The sequence below is a fragment of the Lycium barbarum genome, chromosome 3 (assembly GCF_019175385.1).
Source record: "Lycium barbarum isolate Lr01 chromosome 3, ASM1917538v2, whole genome shotgun sequence".
NCBI classification, from domain to species: domain Eukaryota; kingdom Viridiplantae; phylum Streptophyta; class Magnoliopsida; order Solanales; family Solanaceae; genus Lycium; species Lycium barbarum.
Genome location: NC_083339.1, coordinates 96,007,985 through 96,030,256, shown reverse-complemented (window position 1 = coordinate 96,030,256; position 22,272 = coordinate 96,007,985). Strand labels below are relative to the sequence as shown.

General features: G+C 36.4%; 1 protein-coding gene across 1 annotated transcript; it reads right to left on the bottom strand.

The window, feature by feature from the left end:
• Positions 1-12,494: 12,494 nt before the first annotated feature.
• On the bottom strand, positions 12,495-20,397 carry LOC132631038 (uncharacterized). The gene is made up of 3 exons (XM_060346636.1): positions 20,298-20,397; positions 12,995-13,488; positions 12,495-12,866 (listed from the first exon to the last, which is right to left on the bottom strand). Exons 1-3 carry the CDS (start codon positions 20,395-20,397, stop codon positions 12,495-12,497), a joined length of 966 nt encoding a protein of 321 aa, XP_060202619.1.
• Between the last annotated feature and the right edge of the window lie 1,875 nt (positions 20,398-22,272).

Sequence of the window (22,272 nt, the reverse complement as noted above, 5' to 3'; positions counted from 1 at the left end):
CTTTCAAATTGCAGTGTATGAGTATTTTTTTAAATTGCTTATTTTGTGTTTATTTTCCCGTAAAAAGAACTGTCATAGATAGTTTTTGCATATCATATTTTTTGGAAGAATTTGAATATATTCCCTTTATATATAGGGTATCGTAGTTTCAGATTTATAACATCCATGTATAAGTAGTTTCCTTTTATATATAAGGAATAAATATAAGTTTGTGAAACGAAGTGTAAAAGAAATGTTATTTTATAAGTTATTTATTTTATACTCATACACCGGGCCTCAGGTTGACTCGTATAGGTGCGTTTCGGTATTATCCGGAACTTTATATCACGTGTAGGTTCTTTATACGTTTATAAGGTAATTTTTATATTAAAAATGACTATATGTTGTCCGTAATATCCGTTGATTTGGGCCTGCTTTGGGCCGAAACAATGTTTCATGCTTAAAAACCCTTCATTTGTCTCTATTTTCCAGAAACAGGTATTTATGACTTGGTTAAAAAATCTGCTTTTTTGTTAAAGTTTAAAACTGGTCCAATATTTTTTTGTCAAAGATTTGCCACTTTTCAATGAAGCTGTAGGTTAAAGCCAAATGCGTTAAATCTATCTATTGAAAGTTATTTTTTTGGGAAATTCTCTTTGGAGTAGGAATTAAGTCAATCAACTTATTTTTTGTGAAATACCTTTATAAAAATGTGATTTGTTGTTTAAACTTTAAAAAAAAACAATAGTGATTCATTTGAAAGCAGTTTTGAGAGGTCTCATTTTTGTTCTTAGTTGCAAAAAGGCATAGTGGTTGAATCCGTGGTTTTTGAAAATCGCGCACGGGGACCTAAAATTGACTAAACGGCATAAGAGCGGTTGTCCTAAGACGTCTAATTCCAATCATAAGGTTTCCACAATATTATGAGTTTTGAATACAAGTTTCAAATACATCAAGATTGAAACAAAAATGAGTGTAACAATGTAAAAGAGAGCAAAGTTAGACTAAGGGCGTACTAAGCCCCTAGTTAACCATTTTCACCCATGGCTGGGCCTTGTACACACCTCACTATTATCTTTGTCTTCTCGGACTCGATTTGAAATAATATTCCCATTGGGCCTTAGGCCCATTGGGTAGGCTTGATTTGGACCCGAATGGTCATGCAAGGAGGAGGATGAAAGAAGAAAAGATACTGGTTAGTTTATAATCACTGAACTTATCACTATAATAATCAACTATAAATGTATACATATATGAAATAAAGATTACACAAATCTATACTTATCCCATACCAATCCTAAAAAGGGAATTAGTTAGCTTGAGACTTGACATGGTATGGGGACTAGGTCTTTGCCCAGTATACCCGATGTCGCACAAGTTCCAAGGGGTTTCTAGGAACCCCAGGCATGGAAAGCACCAGGAAAGGCTCGGACAACCCTGAACTACCACAACTCATTTCAAAACTAACAAACCCCAAGTAAGGCAGTAAACAGTATAGGATTTGTTGTTCTAAGGAAATCAATCAGACTCATTTATAACAAAACAAGCAACACTGGACAAAAGTACAAGAGGCATGTATAGGACATGACCCTGAAAATACTCAGGCAAATATTTAGTAAATCAGACAAAGTACAGAGGGAATTATCATCAGCTGTATGACAAAATTGAAACAAGTATAAGCTTCATGAGAATATGACAATGTACAGTATAGGTAGATAAAAAATCAGCACAAGAAAGGGAGCAGCTCAGACCCATTGATAGTCATAATGTCTACTCAGAACAAGAGGTCTACAAAGCTGTTTTTAAACAATTTTTTAAGTACAGGCAATTGACACCTACTATTGTAAGCAAAGTGAAGCAGCAGGTTATGCACATAGGAACAACAATGGTTGATCACAGTAAGAGGTCAATCCAAATAAGGTCACACACACAAGCAAGACTATGGGAATGATGGAAACTTAGGTAGACATTACCTCAAGAACAAGGATCAGTTAAACAGGATAAGCAAGTTCAAATAGCATATAGGGGTTTGGTACAAACAGAGAGAGAGACATCACACTAAGGCACAATAGATTATCATCCTTTTGTTCAAAACAGAAGCTTTAGACACAAAGCAAGGCAAAGTAGAAGGATCATCAGGGAATTGATAATCAGCAAAGGTGCACAACATGGTTACAAGTTCTCCAAAGTCAAGAAGAAGTGCAAGAACCAGGTCACATGCCCACAATGCAATCAAGTGCAAGCTAGAGTGATATACAGGGAATGGACAAGGTGGGCACTCAAGGCTATATGGTCAAGATAGTGCAAGTGCAAGCAAGATGATATCAAAAGGAGAGGTCATGGATGCTGCCACAGTGGAGGAATAAAGTCAATCGTAGATGGAGTAATGTTGGCAAGAGCAATGGTGGTAAACAAGTAAGTCATAACTCATGTAAAAGAGCAGGTCATGGCAGCATCTGCATAGGTAGATTAATGTAGGGAAGGACAAACAAGGATAAGGCCAATGCATATGGCTAGTTACTATAGCCAAACACAGACTGCAATACATCATAGAACTCAGAAAAAGGGGACTGATCATAAGGTCATAAACTGGTAGAGATAATCTGCACACAGAGGAGTCAAAATTCCAAGCACATATCAAAGTACTATCCTATCCTCGGGTCAAGTTAAAGACTGGGGTGTGCACATATGGTCAAACATAAGTCAAGTTAGAGTAACATAAGCATGGTCTAAAATAGGAAAGCTATGACATGGTTTTAGAGGAACAAGATTGGAAAGTAGTGATTAAAAGAGAAATAGGTACAACATTAAGCAGGGGCAAGTAGTGTACAAAGCAAGAGACAGGCTAAGTGCATAGAGTTCAATGGGAATAAAGGATGGCATAGAAACCTTGTACACACATGGTCAGGATGAGAGAAGGGAAATGAGAGTATGACAAATGATTAAGGTTTAAGACAGGGTTAGGGTACACCTACACACATATTTCCCAGGCGAGCTAATAAAAAAGAAAGAATTCACACACATGGACAGTGGTGTACACATAAGGCATCAATGACCATTTTTTTAAATATACACCAATGCAAACAGGCCTGGGGGAAGAACTGAAACAATCAGGTCTCTCATGCTTTCAAAAGGGAATAGTTGCACAGATTTAACCTCTTTCAATATTATATAGTGAACAGAGACAGTCACAGGCCATGATTTTAGCAAACTAAACCAGCTTTTAAAACACTTTTGTGCATATAATTGGGAAGAAACTCTAAACCAAGAGATATCAGACTAATGTAAGATCACAGAAACTCTCATTGATGCTGGGATAAAATAGGAAACAAGCTTCACATTTAAGTTCTACTAAAGCAACACAAGAATATTAAGACAAGGCCAAGTTAAGAACCATACAACCTAGACTGACAAGGGGAAAGACATCCATCATACGTTCTGGACACAAAGCAGGCTAACCATAACAATTTAAGGGACAAGACATCAGTATTTAGGTATTTGAAAGTTGGCAGGTTCAGGAAGAAGTGCATTATCTAGGCATGGTGCCTTTTAGTTTATTACAACAATTATTTTCAATCACAAGGACCAGATAAGGGCATGATATGGTCACATTGGCACTAATCAAGCTCTGAGAAAGGTCAAACACGATCAATTGATCTATGAGCCACAGAAAACAGAATCAAGTGCCAATCCAAGCACAATAGAAACAAAGGCATACACGATATTCGGAACCAGAGAGAGCTACAACTGAGTAAGAACATAGACCTTATCTTATCACTTCAGAGCTAGGCTTACAGTTATACCAGGTTTGACTCTCATAGACAGACCCATTTTTTATAACTAAACAAAGAAGAGAGGCCTAGGAGTAGCAACTATATTCACACTTAGCTTCTTGACCATAAAATGAGATGTAACAAACCAAATTCAGCATTTTAACCATATTGCTTTAGTGAGACAGATTTGCACCTCACCCACATGATTCTACACAAGCTTCACATTGCAAATGCACATCAAATAGGCAAACAAGTGAAAGAATAAATGACATCAATACCACCTTATTTCTAAATCAACTAAAGGTAATTAAATAGTCCATTGAACCATATTGCACAACGTTTTTCAAAGCATTCCAGGGAAATTTAACATCTCTACTGGTAAACCAACATTAATCCTAATCATCTGATAATTAATATCCTATCCTAACAGCTCCCAAACATCAAATAAATAACCAAGAAACCACAAAGAAACTACATAACTAGTACCAAAAACAGCAGAAATAAGCTAAAATTTTAACTAAAGCAGAAATTAAAGACTAAAAAGCAATAAATATATTAAGGTTTACCCCTTTTTTGTGTAGCCTTGAACCAAGAATGGATTTGAGAGCGCTCTTTCCACTTCTCGACTCAGCCAACAACTCACAAAATAAAACAACTAGTTTTCACTGACCAAACAAAAAATAAAAAAAAATTTAACTAAAAGAACTTTGCTTTAAACTCGAAATTATATCAAGTCAAAAGCTTTATGTTATTACTGATTTTTCAACCAGGAAAACTTCTCTCTGGTTCTCCCTCTTTTTGAAGTTCGAAACATTAAACTCGAAACTTGTTTTTCAACTTACTATGAGGTTCTATTTATAGAGATCCCTAGCAAACAACCTTCCCTTTCCAACCGGTGTGGGAATCGATCCTCAATATTAACACGGTGAAGGGCCAGATTTCAACAAAAAACCAATCAACGGCTAGAAATAAAAGCAAACAACTGTAAAATGAAAGTTTTAAGGACAAATCACAAGGATTGTATCTTTAAGGGTTGTTTAGCCTGATTTCGTGGAGAGAAGGACGAAGCATTAATGGCTTGGCCTTCTCTCTTCATGCCACTAGCCAGTAGCGATGGGACGGGACCGAGAAAGGCGGGGTAGGTAGCGGAGACAGGCGCGTGGTGGAGTAGGGTGGCCAGGTTTTCACCTTAGCCCTCTCTCTCTGATTTTGCAAGACAACCTCTCAAATGAGGATGTATAGTCATGAGGGAGTATTATTTAGCATTTGGGCTGGGTCATCCCTTAATGGGTTGGACCTGGCCCTAAAAAATCTAAAACCCTTTTGTATATCATGCATGTATACGTGCGTATATCGTGTATATATACTCGTAGGGGAAAAATAGATAATTCAGCAAAATAGGTCGTCATTTAAAACACATACTCATAAAAGAAATAATTTAAACGAGGTCAAGTAAAAACTTAATTAAATTAATCCAACAGTTTTAAAACTCATTTTTACAGAAATGGCCTCAAATTGACCCTTAATGGAATGAGGGTTGCAATTATGACCAACCTTTGTAATCAATTGCAGAAATACCCTTGCAACTACCCATTTGCAAATATAGGCTTATTTTGATAATTAATTTAACCAATTAAAGCTATTCTGCGTTAATGTCCTTAATTTATTTGCCCATGGCTTGGACATTTCAATTAAGGCCATTTACAATTCAGCTTTTGCAAAATTGACCCCCAGCTATGTTGAACCATGAATTGGCTAATTACGAGGTGGTCATTTATGCAAGAATAACAATAATTAAACTAAAATCACAATTTTAAAACAACTTCGCCAAAATTGGCACAAATATACACATAGTAATAATTTAAATCTTGAGGGGTAAAATTGTATATTCTCTTAATTATTCAAAGTCCTTGGATACAAAATAAAACGAATCGCCTTTTATCTAATTTTCTTTGATTTTGCTGGATTAAATGAACAATTATTTAAAATTGTTCTGCTGCTGATAAATTATAAAAATGATGTAAAACTGCTGATATATTTATGAATAATTAATAGTGCCTTGAAGGTTCCCCTAATAATTTATGAAAGTAAAATAGTGACCTGAATAATTGTTTAAAATTATTCAGAATTTCTGTGAGTGTGCAAAATTATCTTATTTATTATCCAAGGATCCTGAGTAATCAAAATAAATTATGGTAGGTCAAAAATCAGGTGTCAACATTGCCTACTCTGAGTTGCCAAAACCTTTTCCTGAATCAGCTTCACCTTGTCCAAAGAATCCCTCAGCAAATCTATACCCCAAGGTCTTACCTCAAAAGCATCAAACCACCCAATCGGAGAATGACATCTCCTACCATATAAAGCCTCGAATGTTGCCATATCAATACTCGAATGGTAGCTATTATTGTACGTGAACTCTACCAATGGTAAAAATTGGTCCCAATGACCACCAAAATAAAAAACGCAAGCCCTCAACATATCCTCAAGTACCTGAATGGTCCTCTAGGACGGACCATCGGTCTCTGGATGAAACGCGGTGCTAGGATCTAATTGAGTACCCAACTTAATCGACAAAGTCTTCCAGAAATGGGAGGTAAACTGAGTACCGTCGATCGAAAATGATGGAAATAGGTACCTCGTGCAATCGCACTATCTCTCGGATGTAAATCCTGGCCAACATCTCTACATTATAACTAAACTGAACTAGGATGAAATGTGCAGACTTAGTCAACCTATCCACAATGAACCAAAACCGAATCATACTTGCCCAAGGTCTTCGAAAGACCCACAACAAAATCCATGGCTATCCTCTCCTACTTCCACTCGAGAATGGGCATCCTCTGAAGCATACTGCCAGGTCTCGGATGCTCATACGTGACTTGTTGGCAATTCAAACACTAAGTAATGAAATCTACAATATCTCTCTTCATCTTGCCCCACCAATAGTGTTGTCTCAAATCACGATGCATCTTGGTCACACCCGGATGAATAAAATACCTGGAACTATGAGCCTCCACCCACACGAGCAACAAACACACGTCCCTTGATCCTCAAGACCCCCTCATCATTAAGCACGACCTCCTTAGCCTCACCACTCAACACCTTATCACGAATCTTACATAGCTAAGCATCATCGAACTGCTGTGCCCTGATCTGCTCCAAGAGAGACGACCTAGCCTCGACACATGCTAAAACCCTAACCGAGTCTAAAATATTAAGTGGCACAAGACTGTTAGCCAGAGTCTGAACCTCTATGGATAAAGGACGATCCGAAGCAATCAACCGAGCTAAACTGCCCATACTCACTGCCTTTCAGCTCAATGCATTAGCTACCATATTAGCTTTGCCGGAAGATATAGAATGGTCATATCATAATCCTTAAGTAGCTCCATCCATCTATGTTGTCTAGAATTGAGATACCTCTAATTGAACACATGATGTAGACTGCGGTGATCGGTGAATACCTCACAATGGACCCCATACAAATAATGTCTCCAAATCTTCAAAGCGAAGACTACCGCTCCTAACTCCAAATCATGAGTAGGGTAGTTATTCACATGAATCATCAATAGTCTAGAAGCATAAGCAATAACCTTGCTTTATTGCATCAACACGGTGCCTAAACAATAATACGACGCCTGACAATACATAGAGAAATATTTTTTTTTAATCAAAGCAACCAGCATCATGCTGGTTGAAATTGATTAATCAAACTAGTATGTACAGAGAAAATTGGCCAAAAGTGCCTAAAATATCATTAGCAGTAAAAAATGCAAGAAACAAAAGCAAAAACAACATGCTGCTTCTTCTTCTCCAACCTTGGGTTGATTCCAGTTCAAGTCACCTCAAAGCTCTCACCAGGTGCTTATGGAATCAAAAAACCAAATGAAAAATCCTTCAAGTTGAAACTATGTTGTAGCTATCATTCGGCTTCTGCTTTTGCTGCCAAACTTACTTTATGACAATTCCTACTGAATATTCATTAGTGTCCCACCAACAACTAATGCTACTAAGGAGATTCTTCCAATAGGATGAACCAAAGGTTAATACCACACATTAAATAGAACATCCCTAGTAACTAAGTATTAGGCATGAGACTCATGCTACTCTTCTCATGCTGCATTCTAAAATTACTGCATGATGCTGAAATATCATACAGCTTGATGCTGTGCTCAATCTGGTTCCCTAGTTTTCCAAGTCTTGAATCTAAATCTTGGCATCTGCATTTTGTCACTTAAAGGAATAGTCTTTGCCTCAGCTGGAAGATCCTGATAAGAATGATATTGAAGAACACCTGCAAAATGAACAACCATGTTAGCCAAATAATCTGCTAGTTTGTTGCCTTCTCTAAACATATGAGCCATTTGAGTTGCCCTTTCTCTCTCCATTCCTGAATCTTATTAATCTCCATGAATACTTTCCATTCCCCATCTAACACCTTTATCATGACAAGTGAGTTTGTTTCTGTAATAAGGGGAAAAACTGATTATTAGCACAATAGATTACTCCTTCTAAGATTGCCTTTGCCTCAGCCTCAAGAGAGGATGTTTCTGCTATTGTACTTGCCCATGCAAACATTAAGTCCCCTGCACTATCTCTTATACAAAAATCTGAAGAACTATGACCAGTGCTGCTCTTATAAGCCCCATATATGTTACACTTGAACTAACCTATTAGAGGAACTAACCACTGCATAGTTGTACACGTGATATATGGCTGATGAACTTCTAAAGCCTGCACCAGTTGTGGCCAATTATTTGGTAGTGTCAAGCCTGGATAAATTTGTTTAGCAAGTTGGACCTGCTACTGATTAATGCCATATAATACTTGGTTTTTAGATATCCTCCCCCATGCACAATAGAATTTCTTCTTTTCCATAAATACCACATAATGATGGATGGAGATGCTTGATAAAGAGGCCTTAGCTTGGAGTTGCACTTTGTTGTCTACCATTTAGTGACAGCTTGATTGATCTGTACAAAAGGACCACTAACTCCTGCTGCTGGAAATATTTGCCAAATCTCTGCTGTAAATTCCCTAGTTAAAAATAGATGAATCATAGTCTCTTGTTGAGGAACCATGCAACATCTGCATATTGAAGCCATAATAATCCACATAGAAGCCAAAACATCATCAACAGGTAACTTTCTATGCCATACTCTCCATAAAAAGAAAGCTATCTTGAAAGGAAGGCCTTTGATCCATATGTTTCTATAGAACCATTGCTGCTATTTTTTTCTGTATAATAACTTCCCATGCACTACTCACTGTGAATTTCCCTGTACTTGTCAGCATCCACAATGGTTTATCATGCCATAGCCAGGTGTCATCTGCATATGCCAAGTGATTTAAATCAGCACTCCACTTAGGCATGCCATAGCCTCTAAACATAGGATCTTCAATGTTATACCCCGTATTTTGTACGTCGAATTATTCGTAAGCTAATCGACATAAGTTAAGGACGAGATTATTTTGGGATATGAAATAAAGTGCTTTTAATCCTCGATTTTAATTAGTGCACGATTTGTTTATAAATTTCAATAAGTATAGAAATATTATTGGAGTTTAGGGATTAATTAACCATGATTAGATTATTAAGTGGGGATTAGTGATTAATTAAGATTAATTAAGTTAGCTAATTAGTCAATTAAGTGGGCCCCACCGTTTAAATATATATATATATATATAATTGATGAATCATCAAAGTGGGGCACGTGTAGGGTTATTAGGCTACCTATAAATAACATAATATGATTCAATATCACCATTTTTCATCACATTTCCATTGAAAATTTGTTGAATTAGAGACAGATTGATTGAGAGAATGGAGCATGAATATCCATGGCTGCCACTGTTCACGGCCAGCCATGGTTTAATTTTTTTTTCTTCTAAATTAAGTCTCTAAGGTGCTGTAGACGTTCAAGGGAGGCAGTGACATCGGAATATTGAATTGAGGAAAAGAAGTGGTGCAATTGGTGCGGGAAATTTTAGAATTTGTCCTAGCTAATTTGAGGTAAGATTTCCTTTTCTTGAAGTGTAATTGGAGTTAATGATGTTGTAATGGAGAGATTAAAGTGTACTAGACGAAATTGGAAGTAAGAAAATTACATGATTATTGTTAGCGTGTAATTGGGCAGAATTGGAGTTATTTTTAAGTTGTATAAGTAGACCCAATCCAATTAAGTTGTAGTTGTTTTTATGAGATTATTGAGACATGAATTGGATTAGATGTTAATGATTTGGATTGGAAAAGGATTAAGAAAGGTTATTGGGTTGTTTGAGTTGTTTATGGGCTGGATTTTGAGGATTTGATATGAATATTTCTATTATTGTTGTTGTTGGTATTGCTGCGATAACAGGAGATTGATTGGAAGTTCGGGTTAGGCGAGTTATATAGAGGAAATGCTGCCCGATTTCCGTTAGGTTCTTAACTAATCAAAATACAAATCGAAAAGTATGAACTAAGAAATGATTCCTATAAATGATTGGTTGTAGATTTATAAGCTGGAAAGTCGTAGTTTATTAAAAATCGTATTACTTTCATATTAAATAGGCTAAAGGGGCGACGAAGCGAACTTGGTTACGGTTAACCTATAACAAGTATGTAAAGTTATCCTTTCCTTCTTTTTGGCATGATCTTTATGAAACAAACGGACAACGTGTATATGATTCCAAAGAAGTTCCTATTCTAAGAGCCACTAGGATGGCTAATGTTCTTGGTTCCCAGAACTTATTTTATTATGTCCTGATACGTGTCTATGATTCCAGAAGTTCTATTTTGATATAATCCATAGTGACACTCGAAAGGTACTTGATATGATTATTGTCTTGATTTTCAAATGATAAGTTCATTTTGATTATTCTGTTGAGTCTCAAATATGACTTAGTTTGCATATGGTTGCTCACTACTTTGCTCGTGCATGCCTCAATATATCTCTCACCGAGTCCCGGGCCGGGTATGTTTTCGTGCACAGTTTCACTGCATTGTTCACCGAGTCCCTTACTAGAGGGTCGGGTACGGTATATATATATATATATATATATATATATATATGACGATATGATGATATGACGATATGATAATGTGATTATGGCGCAAAGGATGGCATGTGATGACTTTATTCACCGAGTCCCTCACTAGAGGGCCAGGTACGGTATATATATATATATATATATGATGATATGATTATGTCACCGAGTCCCATAATGGGTCGGGTATGATATATGATATTGATATGCACGATTTACATTTCATAAGGCAAGTGTATCGGTATTTTGAATGCCATACTTGTCGCTTGTGATCTTTATTTCAGTCAGGATCCTATTTACCGTATTTCATGCTTTATATACTCCGTACATATCTCGTACTGACCCCCTTTCTTCGGGGGGCTGCGTTTCATGCCCGCAGGTATAGATACTCGATTTGATGATCCTCCAGCTTAGGATTTCTACTCAGCTGTCTTGGAAAGCTCCATTGTTCCGGAGCCTAGACTTTGGTACAGATCTTTTGATGTATATAAATATGTTTATCTAGGGGTACGGCGGGGCCCTGTCCCATCATATTTCACTATCGATACTCTTAGAGGTCTGTAGACATATGTGTGGGTTGTGTATAAGTTTTGTTCAGCTGTGTCTATATGGCTCGCGTATGGTATTGATATGTAATGACAGCCTTGTCGGCTTACGTATGGTGTTGACATGTTGTGGAAGCCTTGTTAGCTTGCTTATGGTATTGATATGTTGTGACAGCCTTGTCGGCTTGCGTATCATATTATGTTTTGGTCAGTTGTGACTCCTCAGGAGACAGGTTATCTATATATATACGTATGATGTAGTAATGAACCGTTGGGGTTCTTTTGCAAGTTTCCATATTGTTCTTAAGAATCAGTTTATCTATATTTAACTATACGAGTGTCCAGCTCGGGCACTAGTCATGGCCCACGGGGCTGGGTCGTGACATTCAAATAGGTTGTTCAAGGCTCTTGACAGTACTTTAGCAGCAAGTATAAATAATAATGGTGACAAAGGGTCACCCTGCTAAACCCCTCTAGTAGAGTGAAAGAAACCATATGGCTGACCATTCAACATTACTGAACACCAATTATTTGCAATCAGTCTCCAGATCATGTCAACAAAATCATCTGCAAATCCCATCTTTTTGAGAACTCTGATCAAGAACAACCAAGATACCCTATCATATGCCTTTGCCATATCAAGCTTTATTATCACATTAGCAGGTCTGGCCCTTTTCCTAATATCTGTGACAATTTCTTGAGTAAGCAAAACATTCTCAATTATGCTTCCCTTCACAAAAATTGATTGGTTTGTAGAGATGAGCTTAGGCAGTACATATTCCAATCTTCCGTGCACAACTCTTGAAATAACTTTATTAATAAAGTTACTTAAGCTTATAGGCCTCATATTAGCATAAGTCTGTACATCATTCTTCTTAGACAGCAACACCAGATTAGTATGTGTAACTGACTTTGGAAGAGTAAAACCTTCATAAAAGGCTTTAACAATTTTGAACACATCAGCCCCCACTATATTCCAATAGATTTGGAAGAAAGCACCAGAAAAACCCTCAGGACCACATGAACTGTCACCGTTCATTGCAAACACTACACTTTTAACTTCTTCTATATCAATCAAAGTCACCAAAGTTAAGTTGTCATCCTCAGTTACCATAGCCTGAATGTGATTCAGTAAACTAAAATCAGCAGATTCCTCCTCCTGTGAGAACTATTTCTTAAAGAAACTTTCTGCTTCCCTAGCCGTGTTTGAAGCTTCTTCTAACCAATCACCATTAGCATTCTGAATTATTTTTACTAATATCTTTCTCCTACCAATTACTAGATTATGAAATAATCTAGTATTCCTGTCACCTTCTGCAAACCATGTTACATTTGCCTTTTGCTTCCAGAATTCCTCCTCAAAGTGTAAATACTTTTTGAGTTCAGCATGAGCCTGTTGGAGAACCATTCTGTTCATAGGGGAAGGATCAGTCTCAAATAACTCTTCCTTGAGCCTGACTATTTCTTCTTTAATCATCAGCTGCTTGAAAATATCACCATATACCTCCTTACTCCATGCAGATAGAATACCTTTTAGATGCTTTAAATTTTGTTTAAACAAAATAAAAGAATCCCTGTCACCTCTGAGGCCCAATTATTGCTAACAACATATAGAAAATCTTTGTGTTCTGTCCAGAATTTTAAGAATTTAAAGGGCCTTATCACCACCTGACCCTGCTCCTTCAAAGAGATGGGTACATGAGCATGGTCAGAGCCAGTTCTTGCCAAATGCTCTATTTCAATATCAGCAAACCATTGCTGAAACTGTTGATTGAAGAAAATTCTATCCAATCTCTCAAAAATACAATCAACACCTCCTCTACCATTCCACCAAGTAAAATGACTCCCTTTAAAACCAGTTTCCAATAGTTCATAAGAATTCCCACAATAGGCAAAGTCTTCATAGTCTTGAGGCTGAACATGAATCCCACCTATTTTCTCATCTTCATGCAACACAACATTGAAGTCCCTTCCAACTAACCATGGAGAATTTCTGGAACCTGCTATATTATATATGTCCTCCCATAATTGTAATCTTTCGCTTTCATCACATTTTGTATAAACTAGTGTGATGACAAAGGTTTTATTCAGATCTAGGAAAACCAGTTTTAAGGAAACTTGTTGTACAGTATCAAAAATCACCTCTACATCAACTTTGTCCTCTATAAAGTACCAAATTATTCATGTATTGTTTACTCCAACATAAGTCATTCCTAATTTCCTTCTATATTTATCAATACATCTTGCTTGTTGAAAAGGCTCCATCAAAGCAATAAAACAGAGTTTATGATGTCTGTGCAACATTATTAATATATGAAAAGATTGTTGAGTTCTCACAGACCTTATATTCCATATGAAAGCTTTCATCATTTAACAGTAGCTTTAGAAGCAGTTCTCTTTGACAACACTCTAACTGGTGCTGGACCTGTTTTCTTTCCTTTCTTTCCCCCTTTATAGCTGTTTTGGAAGGAGAATCTAGCACTGAGTCTGCATCTTTGTTGTCACAACCTAACCTTACTAGGGTGTGATGGGCACCCGTCCCCTAATTGGAGCCGAGCGAACCCGCTGACTCTTATTACATAAATACTCCTTTCGAACTTTCAAACTAAATAGAATGTAATATATAGTAAAACTTGCAGAAATATACATTTTTTTTGTGAATTTCAAATCAAACAAATCTGTAATTACACGAACTTTATAACATAATACAAATCACCTCTACATCAACTTTGTCCTCTATAAAGTACCAAATTATTCCTGTATTGTTTACTCCAACATAAGTCATTCCTAATTTCCTTCTATATTTATACATACATCTTGCTTGTTGAAAAAGCTCCATCAAAGCAATAAAACAGAGTTTATGATGTCTGTGCAACATTATTAATATATGAAAAGCTTGTTGAGTTCTCACAGACCTTATATTCCATATGAAAGCTTTCATCATTTAACAGTAGCTTTAGAAGCAGTTCTCTTTGACAACACTCTAACTGGTGCTTGAACTTGTGCTGGACCTGTTTTCTTTCCTTTCTTTCCCCCTATATAGCTGTTTTGGAAGGAGAATCTAGCACGGAGTCTGCATCTTTGTTGTCACACCCTAACCTTACTAGGGTGTGATGGGAACCCGTCCCCTAATTGGAGCCGAGCGAACCCGCTGACTCTTATTACATAAATACTCCTTTCGAACTTTCAAACCAAATAGAATGTAATACATAGTAAAACTTGTAGAAATATACATTTTTTTTGTGAATTTCAAATCAAACAAATCTGTAATTACACGGACTTTATAACATAATACAAATCACCTCTACATCAACTTTGTCCTCTATAAAGTTCCAAATTATTCCTGTATTGTTTACTCCAACATAAGTCATTCCTAATTTCCTTCTATATTTATCAATACATCTTGCTTGTTGAAAAGGCTCCATCAAAGCAATAAAACAGAGTTTATGATGTCTGTGCAACATTATTAATACATGAAAAGCTTGTTGAGTTCTCACAGACCTTATATTCCATATGAAAGCTTTCATCATTTAACAGTAGCTTTAGAAGCAGTTTTCTTTGACAACACTCTAACTGGTGCTTGAACTTGTGCTGGACCTATTTTATTTCCTTTCTTTCCCCCTTTACAACTGTTTTGGAAGGAGAATCTAGCACTGAGTCTGCATCTTTGTTGTCAAACCCTAACCTTACTAGGGTGTGATGGGCACCCGTCCCCTAATTGGAGCCGAGCGAACCCGCTGACTCTTATTATATAAATACTCCTTTAGAACTTTCAAACCAAATAGAATGTAATACATAGTAAAACTTGCAGAAATATACATTTTTTTTGTGAATTTCAAATCAAACAAATCTGTAATTACACGGACTTTATAACATAATACAAATCACCTCTACATCAACTTTGTTCTCTATAAAGTTCCAAATTATTCCTGTATTGTTTACTCCAACATAAGTCATTCCTAATTTCCTTCTATTTTGATCAATACATCTTGCTTGTTGAAAAGGCTCCATCAAAGCAATAAAACAGAGTTCATGATGTCTGTGCAACATTATTAATACATGAAAAGCTTGTTGAGTTCTCACAGACCTTATATTCCATATGAAAGCTTTCATCATTTAACAGTAGCTTTAGAAGCATTTCTCTTTGACAACACTCTAACTGGTGCTTGAACTTGTGCTGGACCTGTTTTCTTTCCTTTCTTTCCCCCTTTATAGCTGTTTTGGACGGAGAATCTAGCACTGAGTCTGCATCTTTGTTGTCACACCCTAACCTTAGTAGGGTGTGATGGGCACCCGTCCCCTAATTGGAGCCGAGCGAACCCGCTGACTCTTATTACATAAATACTCCTTTCGAACTTTCAAACCAAATAGAATGTAATACATAATAAAACTTGCAGAAATATACATTTTTTTTGTGAATTTCAAATCAAACAAATTTTTAATTACACAGACTTTATAACATAATACAAATCACCTCTACATCAACTTTGTCCTCTATAAAGTTCCAAATTATTCCTGTATTGTTTACTCCAACATAAGTCATTCCTAATTTCCTTCTATATTTATCAATACATCTTGCTTGTTGAAAAGGCTCCATCAAAGCAATAAAACAGAGTTTATGATGCCTGTGCAACATTATTAATATATGAAAAGCTTGTTGAGTTCTCACAGACCTTATATTCCATATGAAAGCTTTCATCATTTAACAGTAGCTTTAGAAGCAGTTCTCTTTGACAACACTCTAACTGGTGCTTGAACTTGTGTTGGACCTGTTTTTTTCCTTTCTTTCCCCCTTTATAGTTGTTTTGGAAGGAGAATCTAGCACTGAGTCTGCATCTTTGTTGTCACACCCTAACCTTACTAGGGTGTGATGGGCACCCGTCCTCTAATTGGAGCCGAGCGAACCCGCTGACTCTTATTACATAAATACTCCTTTCGAACTTTCAAACCAAAAATAATGTAATACATAGTAAAACTTGCAGAAATATACATTTTTTTTTTGAATTTCAAATCAAACAAATCTGTAATTACACGGACTTTATAACATAACACAAATCACCTCTACATCAACTTTGTCCTCTATAAAGTTCCAAATTATTCCTGTATTGTTTACTCCAACATAAGTCATTCCTAATTTCCTTCTATATTTATCAATACATCTTGCTTGTTGAAAAGGCTCCATCAAAGCAATAAAACAGAGTTTATGATGTCTGTGCAACATTATTAATACATGAAAAGCTTGTTGAGTTCTCACAGTCCTTATATTCCATATGAAAGCTTTCATCATTTAACAGTAGCTTTAGAAGCAGTTCTCTTTCACAACACTCTAACTGGTGCTTGAACTTGTGCTGGACCTGTTTTTTTCCTTTCTTTCCCCCTTTATAGTTGTTTTGGAAGGAGAATCTAGCACTGAGTCTGCATCTTTGTTGTCACACCCTAACCTTACTAGGGTGTGATGGGCACCCGTCCCCTAATTGGAGCCGAGCGAACCCGCTGACTCTTATTACATAAATACTCCTTTCGAACTTTCAAACCAAATAGAATGTAATACATAGTAAAACTTGTACAAAAATACATTTTTTTTTTGTGAATTTCAAATCAAACAAATCTGTAATTACACGGACTTTATAACATAATACAAATCACCTCTACATCAACTTTGTCCTCTATAAAGTTCCAAATTATTCCTGTATTGTTGACTCCAACATAAGTCATTCCTAATTTCCTTCTATATTTATCAATACATCTTGCTTGTTGAAAAGGCTCCATCAAAGCAATAAAACAGAGTTTATGATGTCTGTGCAACATTATTAATACATGAAAAGCTTGTTGAGTTCTCACAGTCCTTATATTCCATATGAAAGCTTTCATCATTTAACAGTAGCTTTAGAAGCAGTTCTCTTTGACAACACTCTAACTGGTGCTTGAACTTGTGCTGGACCTGTTTTTTTCCTTTCTTTCCCCCTTTATAGTTGTTTTGGAAGGAGAATCTAGCACTGAGTCTGCATCTTTGTTGTCACACCCTAACCTTACTAGGGTGTGATGGGCACCCGTCCCCTAATTGGAGCTGAGCGAACCCGCTGACTCTTATTACATAAATACTCCTTTCGAACTTTCAAACCAAATAGAATGTAATACATAGTAAAACTTGTACAAATATACATTTTTTTTTTGTGAATTTCAAATCAAACAAATATGTAATTACACGGACTCTAACATTAAACAGAACCCCTAATACATATACTCTGACTCGACAGTTCTCCAGGAGCAAATGGAGCTTGCCATCTCCGCTGGAACATCTTCTATAATATCTTCAACTCATCTGGGAGTACTTGTGCGGCATGAAACGCAGCCCCCGAAGAAAGGGGGTCAGTACGGAATATGTACTGAGTATGTAAAGCATGAAATACAGAAAATAGAAACATATCCGGAACAATGGTACAAGAAAGTAAGTACATTAATCAGAATACTACGGTGCTTATTTTCCGAACGTACATCATACTTACCGATGTCAAATGTCAGAAAAGTACCGAAAAGAAACAAATCATCTAGAGTACCAAAATACTTATTTTCCAAATACAGATCATGCGTGCCATCATCCTATGTCAGCATATACATGTACACATAACCGATCCATATGTAACCTGATAGTGCCGAGGAACGTACGGCCCGATCCACATATAACATTTTATAACACTGTCGAGGAACGTACGGCCCGATCCATATATATATATATATATATACATAACATATACTACCGAGGAACGTTCGGCCCGGTCCATAATATAATATATACTGCCGTGGAACGTACGACCAGATCCATAATATAATATATACTGTCGTGGAACGTATGGCCCGATCCATATATATACATATCATATACTGCCGTGGAACGTACGACCCGATCCATAATATAATATACATATCCATAACATACACATTAGGACCAAAATTAACATAGTACGAATAATAACATACGGCCGGGACTTGGCAAACGACATAATAGAGTACGCACGAGCAGAGTAGTGCGAAACCATATACATCATAAAATATTTACAAGAACTCGATAGAATAATTCGAACGGTAAATCATTTAGAGAAGGAACCAAACGATAGTCATAGTACGTACCTTTCGGATGTTACGACAGATTATGTCAAGCAAAACTTCTGAGATCGTTTGTACATATCAAAATATATCACAGAACTCAGTGGAGTAGTTAAAATAACTATTATTCAGTAATCGAAACATTAGCCAAAAGTTTCCTTTAATTACCGTACGGAAATAAGTCAAATAGAATAATGCAAAAAGGTCTCGAAAATTGTGGGCCCACCTCGGGTCAAGTCGAGGTGGCGTTCCAAAATTACGAACATTAGACTTTATAGAGTCATCTATGGAAGTTTTAGGACAATTTGATTCCGTTTGGAAGAATTACAAAGGTTCAAGCTGCTTTTCCAACAAAACATAAAGTACTTAATTCAATTGTATTGAATGAATACGGGTCAAATTTGGCTCGGATTTCTAAGGAGTAGAGTTATCCCCGAGGTTTGTATCATAGCCTATCATAACTAGGACATGCCAAAGAAAGAAAAAGTAGAGCTTTACATACCTTTTCCGCTTCTTACGCTTCTCCAACTTCAAGTTCCAAACTCTCCAAAATCTACAATTGGTCACATTTACCAAACATTGATTAGAGCCTTTAGAAGTTCAATCTTGAATTAACATTTGCCAACAAAAATTTCGGCAGCATTTCCTCTGTAAATGCGCCATCCCCGAGAATTTAACTCGGCCAAAATGTCAACAACAACACCCACAGTAATACCAACAACACCAACAATCAATACAAAACACACTCTAACATAAATAGTCTCCATTTCTACATAATGCAACAACTTCTACTCCAACTTCACACTTTCAAACCAATATCAACGTTTTCATATTGATTTACTAATTCAAGATCATTAAAATACAATTCGAAAGCATTTCATATCATTCTACAAAATATATAAAAATTCCACCAAAACCATAATTCACCCGAAAACTCCCCAACTTCCCTAGAAACAATTTTAATGCATTTCTTGCTTCCAAATTTATGGACTATCCCAACAACACACATTCTAACGACATTATTCTCACAATTAAAGAAACGACACTAACATCCTATTGGCTTCCAAATCAACCCATAACATTTCCAACATCAATTTAAATCATCAAATTCTCATTTCCATCATAGAATACATATCTACAACAATCAAATTACTACATAGAAATTGTTCCATCCTCCCTACACACAACACACACACACGACCCATATGCTTACACACAACCACCATGCAAGCTTCCATATTTTCATGATTTCTATCCATTTCTACATACTACAACATAAACAAACTCTTCATAACATATAAAAAGAGATTAAATCTTACCTTTTCTTCTCAACTTCTCTACTTAGCTAAAGTTGTGATTTTGCAAGAATAAGTGTTTCTCTTGCTCCAACAACTTTCCCATGTTAGAGAGGACCTTCAAATTAGTAGGATTGCTAGGAGAAAATATTTTTTGTGATCAAAATAGAGGGCTTAATGTTTTTGGTGTACTTGGCCGAATAGGCCTTAATGCTTGCTCTCCATTTTTTTTTTCTTGAAGCTTCTTGCATAATGAAGAGGCTTATGGCCCTTTTACCTTATTTAACACATGGATTTAATTACATGGGCTTGGGACAATTTTTTTTTCTTTTTTCTAGCCATGGCCGGCCACTCTATGGGTTTGGGATTTTTTTTTTGAGCCCAATTACTTGTGGCTATTTTTTTGTAATTCCCGAAGCTAATTTCCAAAATTCCCAATTTTGCCCTCGGCCTTCCTCCATATTTCCACATCAATATTTTTCACGAACAACATGTGTATTAACTAAAATCAAAATATTCCTTACCTCTCATAAGTCACAATTATTTCAATTTATCCGAATGTGCAAAATTACGGGATATAACATCTTTAATCACATTATCATCTATTTTCCCTGATGGCTGCTTGAACTCCTCTGCTATATTTTGAGAAACCAAATCATGCAAATTTCTCATTGGAGAGTTTTTGTTCAAAGGAGAAACTTTCCCACCACTTGACTTTTTTGCTTCTCCCACTGCTTTGCTGAGATAACATCTTCTGACTGAACCTCTGGTGATCTAGGAGGGTACCATTTAGATTGAATGGTCTCTCCGATATTATTATGACACTGCACCACTTCTTGAAACTGCTGATTCACTAAAACATTTGCTGGGGGATCTAAATCCTTTCCCTCCTTTATAGCTTCCTCTCTACTTTTCTTGTCTGCATTAATCAGGTTTTTCATATGCTCTCCATCTTCTTTATCCTGCAGCATTTCATGTTTACTCTATCACCCCATTTTGAGGGAGATAGAGTATTTCTTGCCAACATATCAACAGCTGGAGTAACCTCCTTTCCATCCACCTTCTTATCTTCCACAGGTACCTGATCCATCTTTTGAACATCCAAATTATCATCCTTAGCAGCTGAATGTCTAAATTCCTTCTCATCTCTTTGAATAGCCTCACTTATCAATCTCTCTACTATTTTAACACCAAACCAGACCTTGTTTAATCATTATCATCAACAAGATCAGATTTTGTTTGGTCTTTGATGCCTTCCTCACCATCCTCCTTTGTCTCCTTTTCATTTCCTAAAATTTTAAACTTGTTTTGAGTAGTTATCACATTCCTAGCCTGATCATTGCCTACCTCATTGGAATTCCCTGAGACATTTTCCTTTGCTAGCATTCTATTATCTTTAACGGGGTTAAACTTGACAGCATTTCCAAAAACCCTCCCACGAGTTAAATACTTGTCATGCCTAAATTTATTCCATGCACTACTATCAGTCTTACAAAATCACTTCACCATTTTGCTTCCCATCCTCCACTTCTTTATCAGTTGATGTAACAGTTCTTAATTTAGGATGAAGAATTCTACAACCCTTTTCATTATGACCTTGTAGCATGCATTTTTTACAATATTTGGGCAACACATCGTATTGTATCTTAACAACAACTTCCCTAGACTTGTTATTGTCCTCATCAATAATATCCATTGTTACAAAATCAGGGAGATCATCAAGCAAATCCACCAACACCTTGACCCCCGCACAACTAGGTATAGTTTTATTAATAGTAGCCATATCCAATTGTAATGGCTTGCCAACTGCTGATGCCAAAGAAAATAATGATTCTTTAACAAAGAAAGTTGGCAATAGATGTGGAAAAGAAATCCAATCCATAGCTTTTTTTGTTTCTTCTTCAATTTTAAACATAGGATCATATATCAATGGTCTCATAGGATAATAATACCCATCCTTTGAATTAATAGTGTGAACACCTTTAAAAGTCATCGTAATAAAATCTTCCAATAGATCAAACCTCATTAGAATATGACGATGTCTAAATAAACCAACCCTACATCTACCTTTGGTACCACATTGTTTTGGAATTTACACTCTCAGCTCCTCCAACTCTGGCCATCCATATGAAAATTTTCCTACCACTGTGTAGTTGAGTTCTTCAATGGAGTTCATACGTAAAACCTTAGCCTCTGTCAATCTAACCACACGTTTTCCATCCTTTATCTCTACTTTTTTGACCTCAATAGGTTCAATATCATTTTTGGACGTCTGCATGTCATGATTCAAGTGTTTTAGATAAACTAGATTGGCATATGATAGGGTTTTGTCTACGTTTAGTACTGGATTAGGGTTATTTTACAAGGTAGTTGGTGTTGTGGGGGTTCAAAGGAGGGAATTGGGACGATGAAGCAATATCATGGGCAACCACCGGTGGTGATTGGCTGGTAGCGACTAACATTAAAGTAGGGTTTGTTCACTTTTTACGGTTTGCATAAAGTGAGAGAAGAGAGCGAATTCTAATCTCTTTGAATCATGAACTGGCT

What these genes read in the sequence shown, in the direction of transcription:
- LOC132631038 (XM_060346636.1), bottom strand. Translation starts at nt 20,397, where the DNA reads ATGAGAAATTTGCATGATTTGGTTTCTCAAAATATAGCAGAGGAGTTC. An exon ending in GATTAAAGATGTTATATCCC is followed by an intron (nt 13,489 to 20,297) that starts GTAATTTTGCAC and finishes GGTACTTTATAG; the next exon opens with AGGACAAAGTTGATGTAGAG. An exon ending in CTTTGAAGGAGCAGGGTCAG is followed by an intron (nt 12,867 to 12,994) that starts GTGGTGATAAGG and finishes CAAAATTTAAAG; the next exon opens with CATCTAAAAGGTATTCTATC.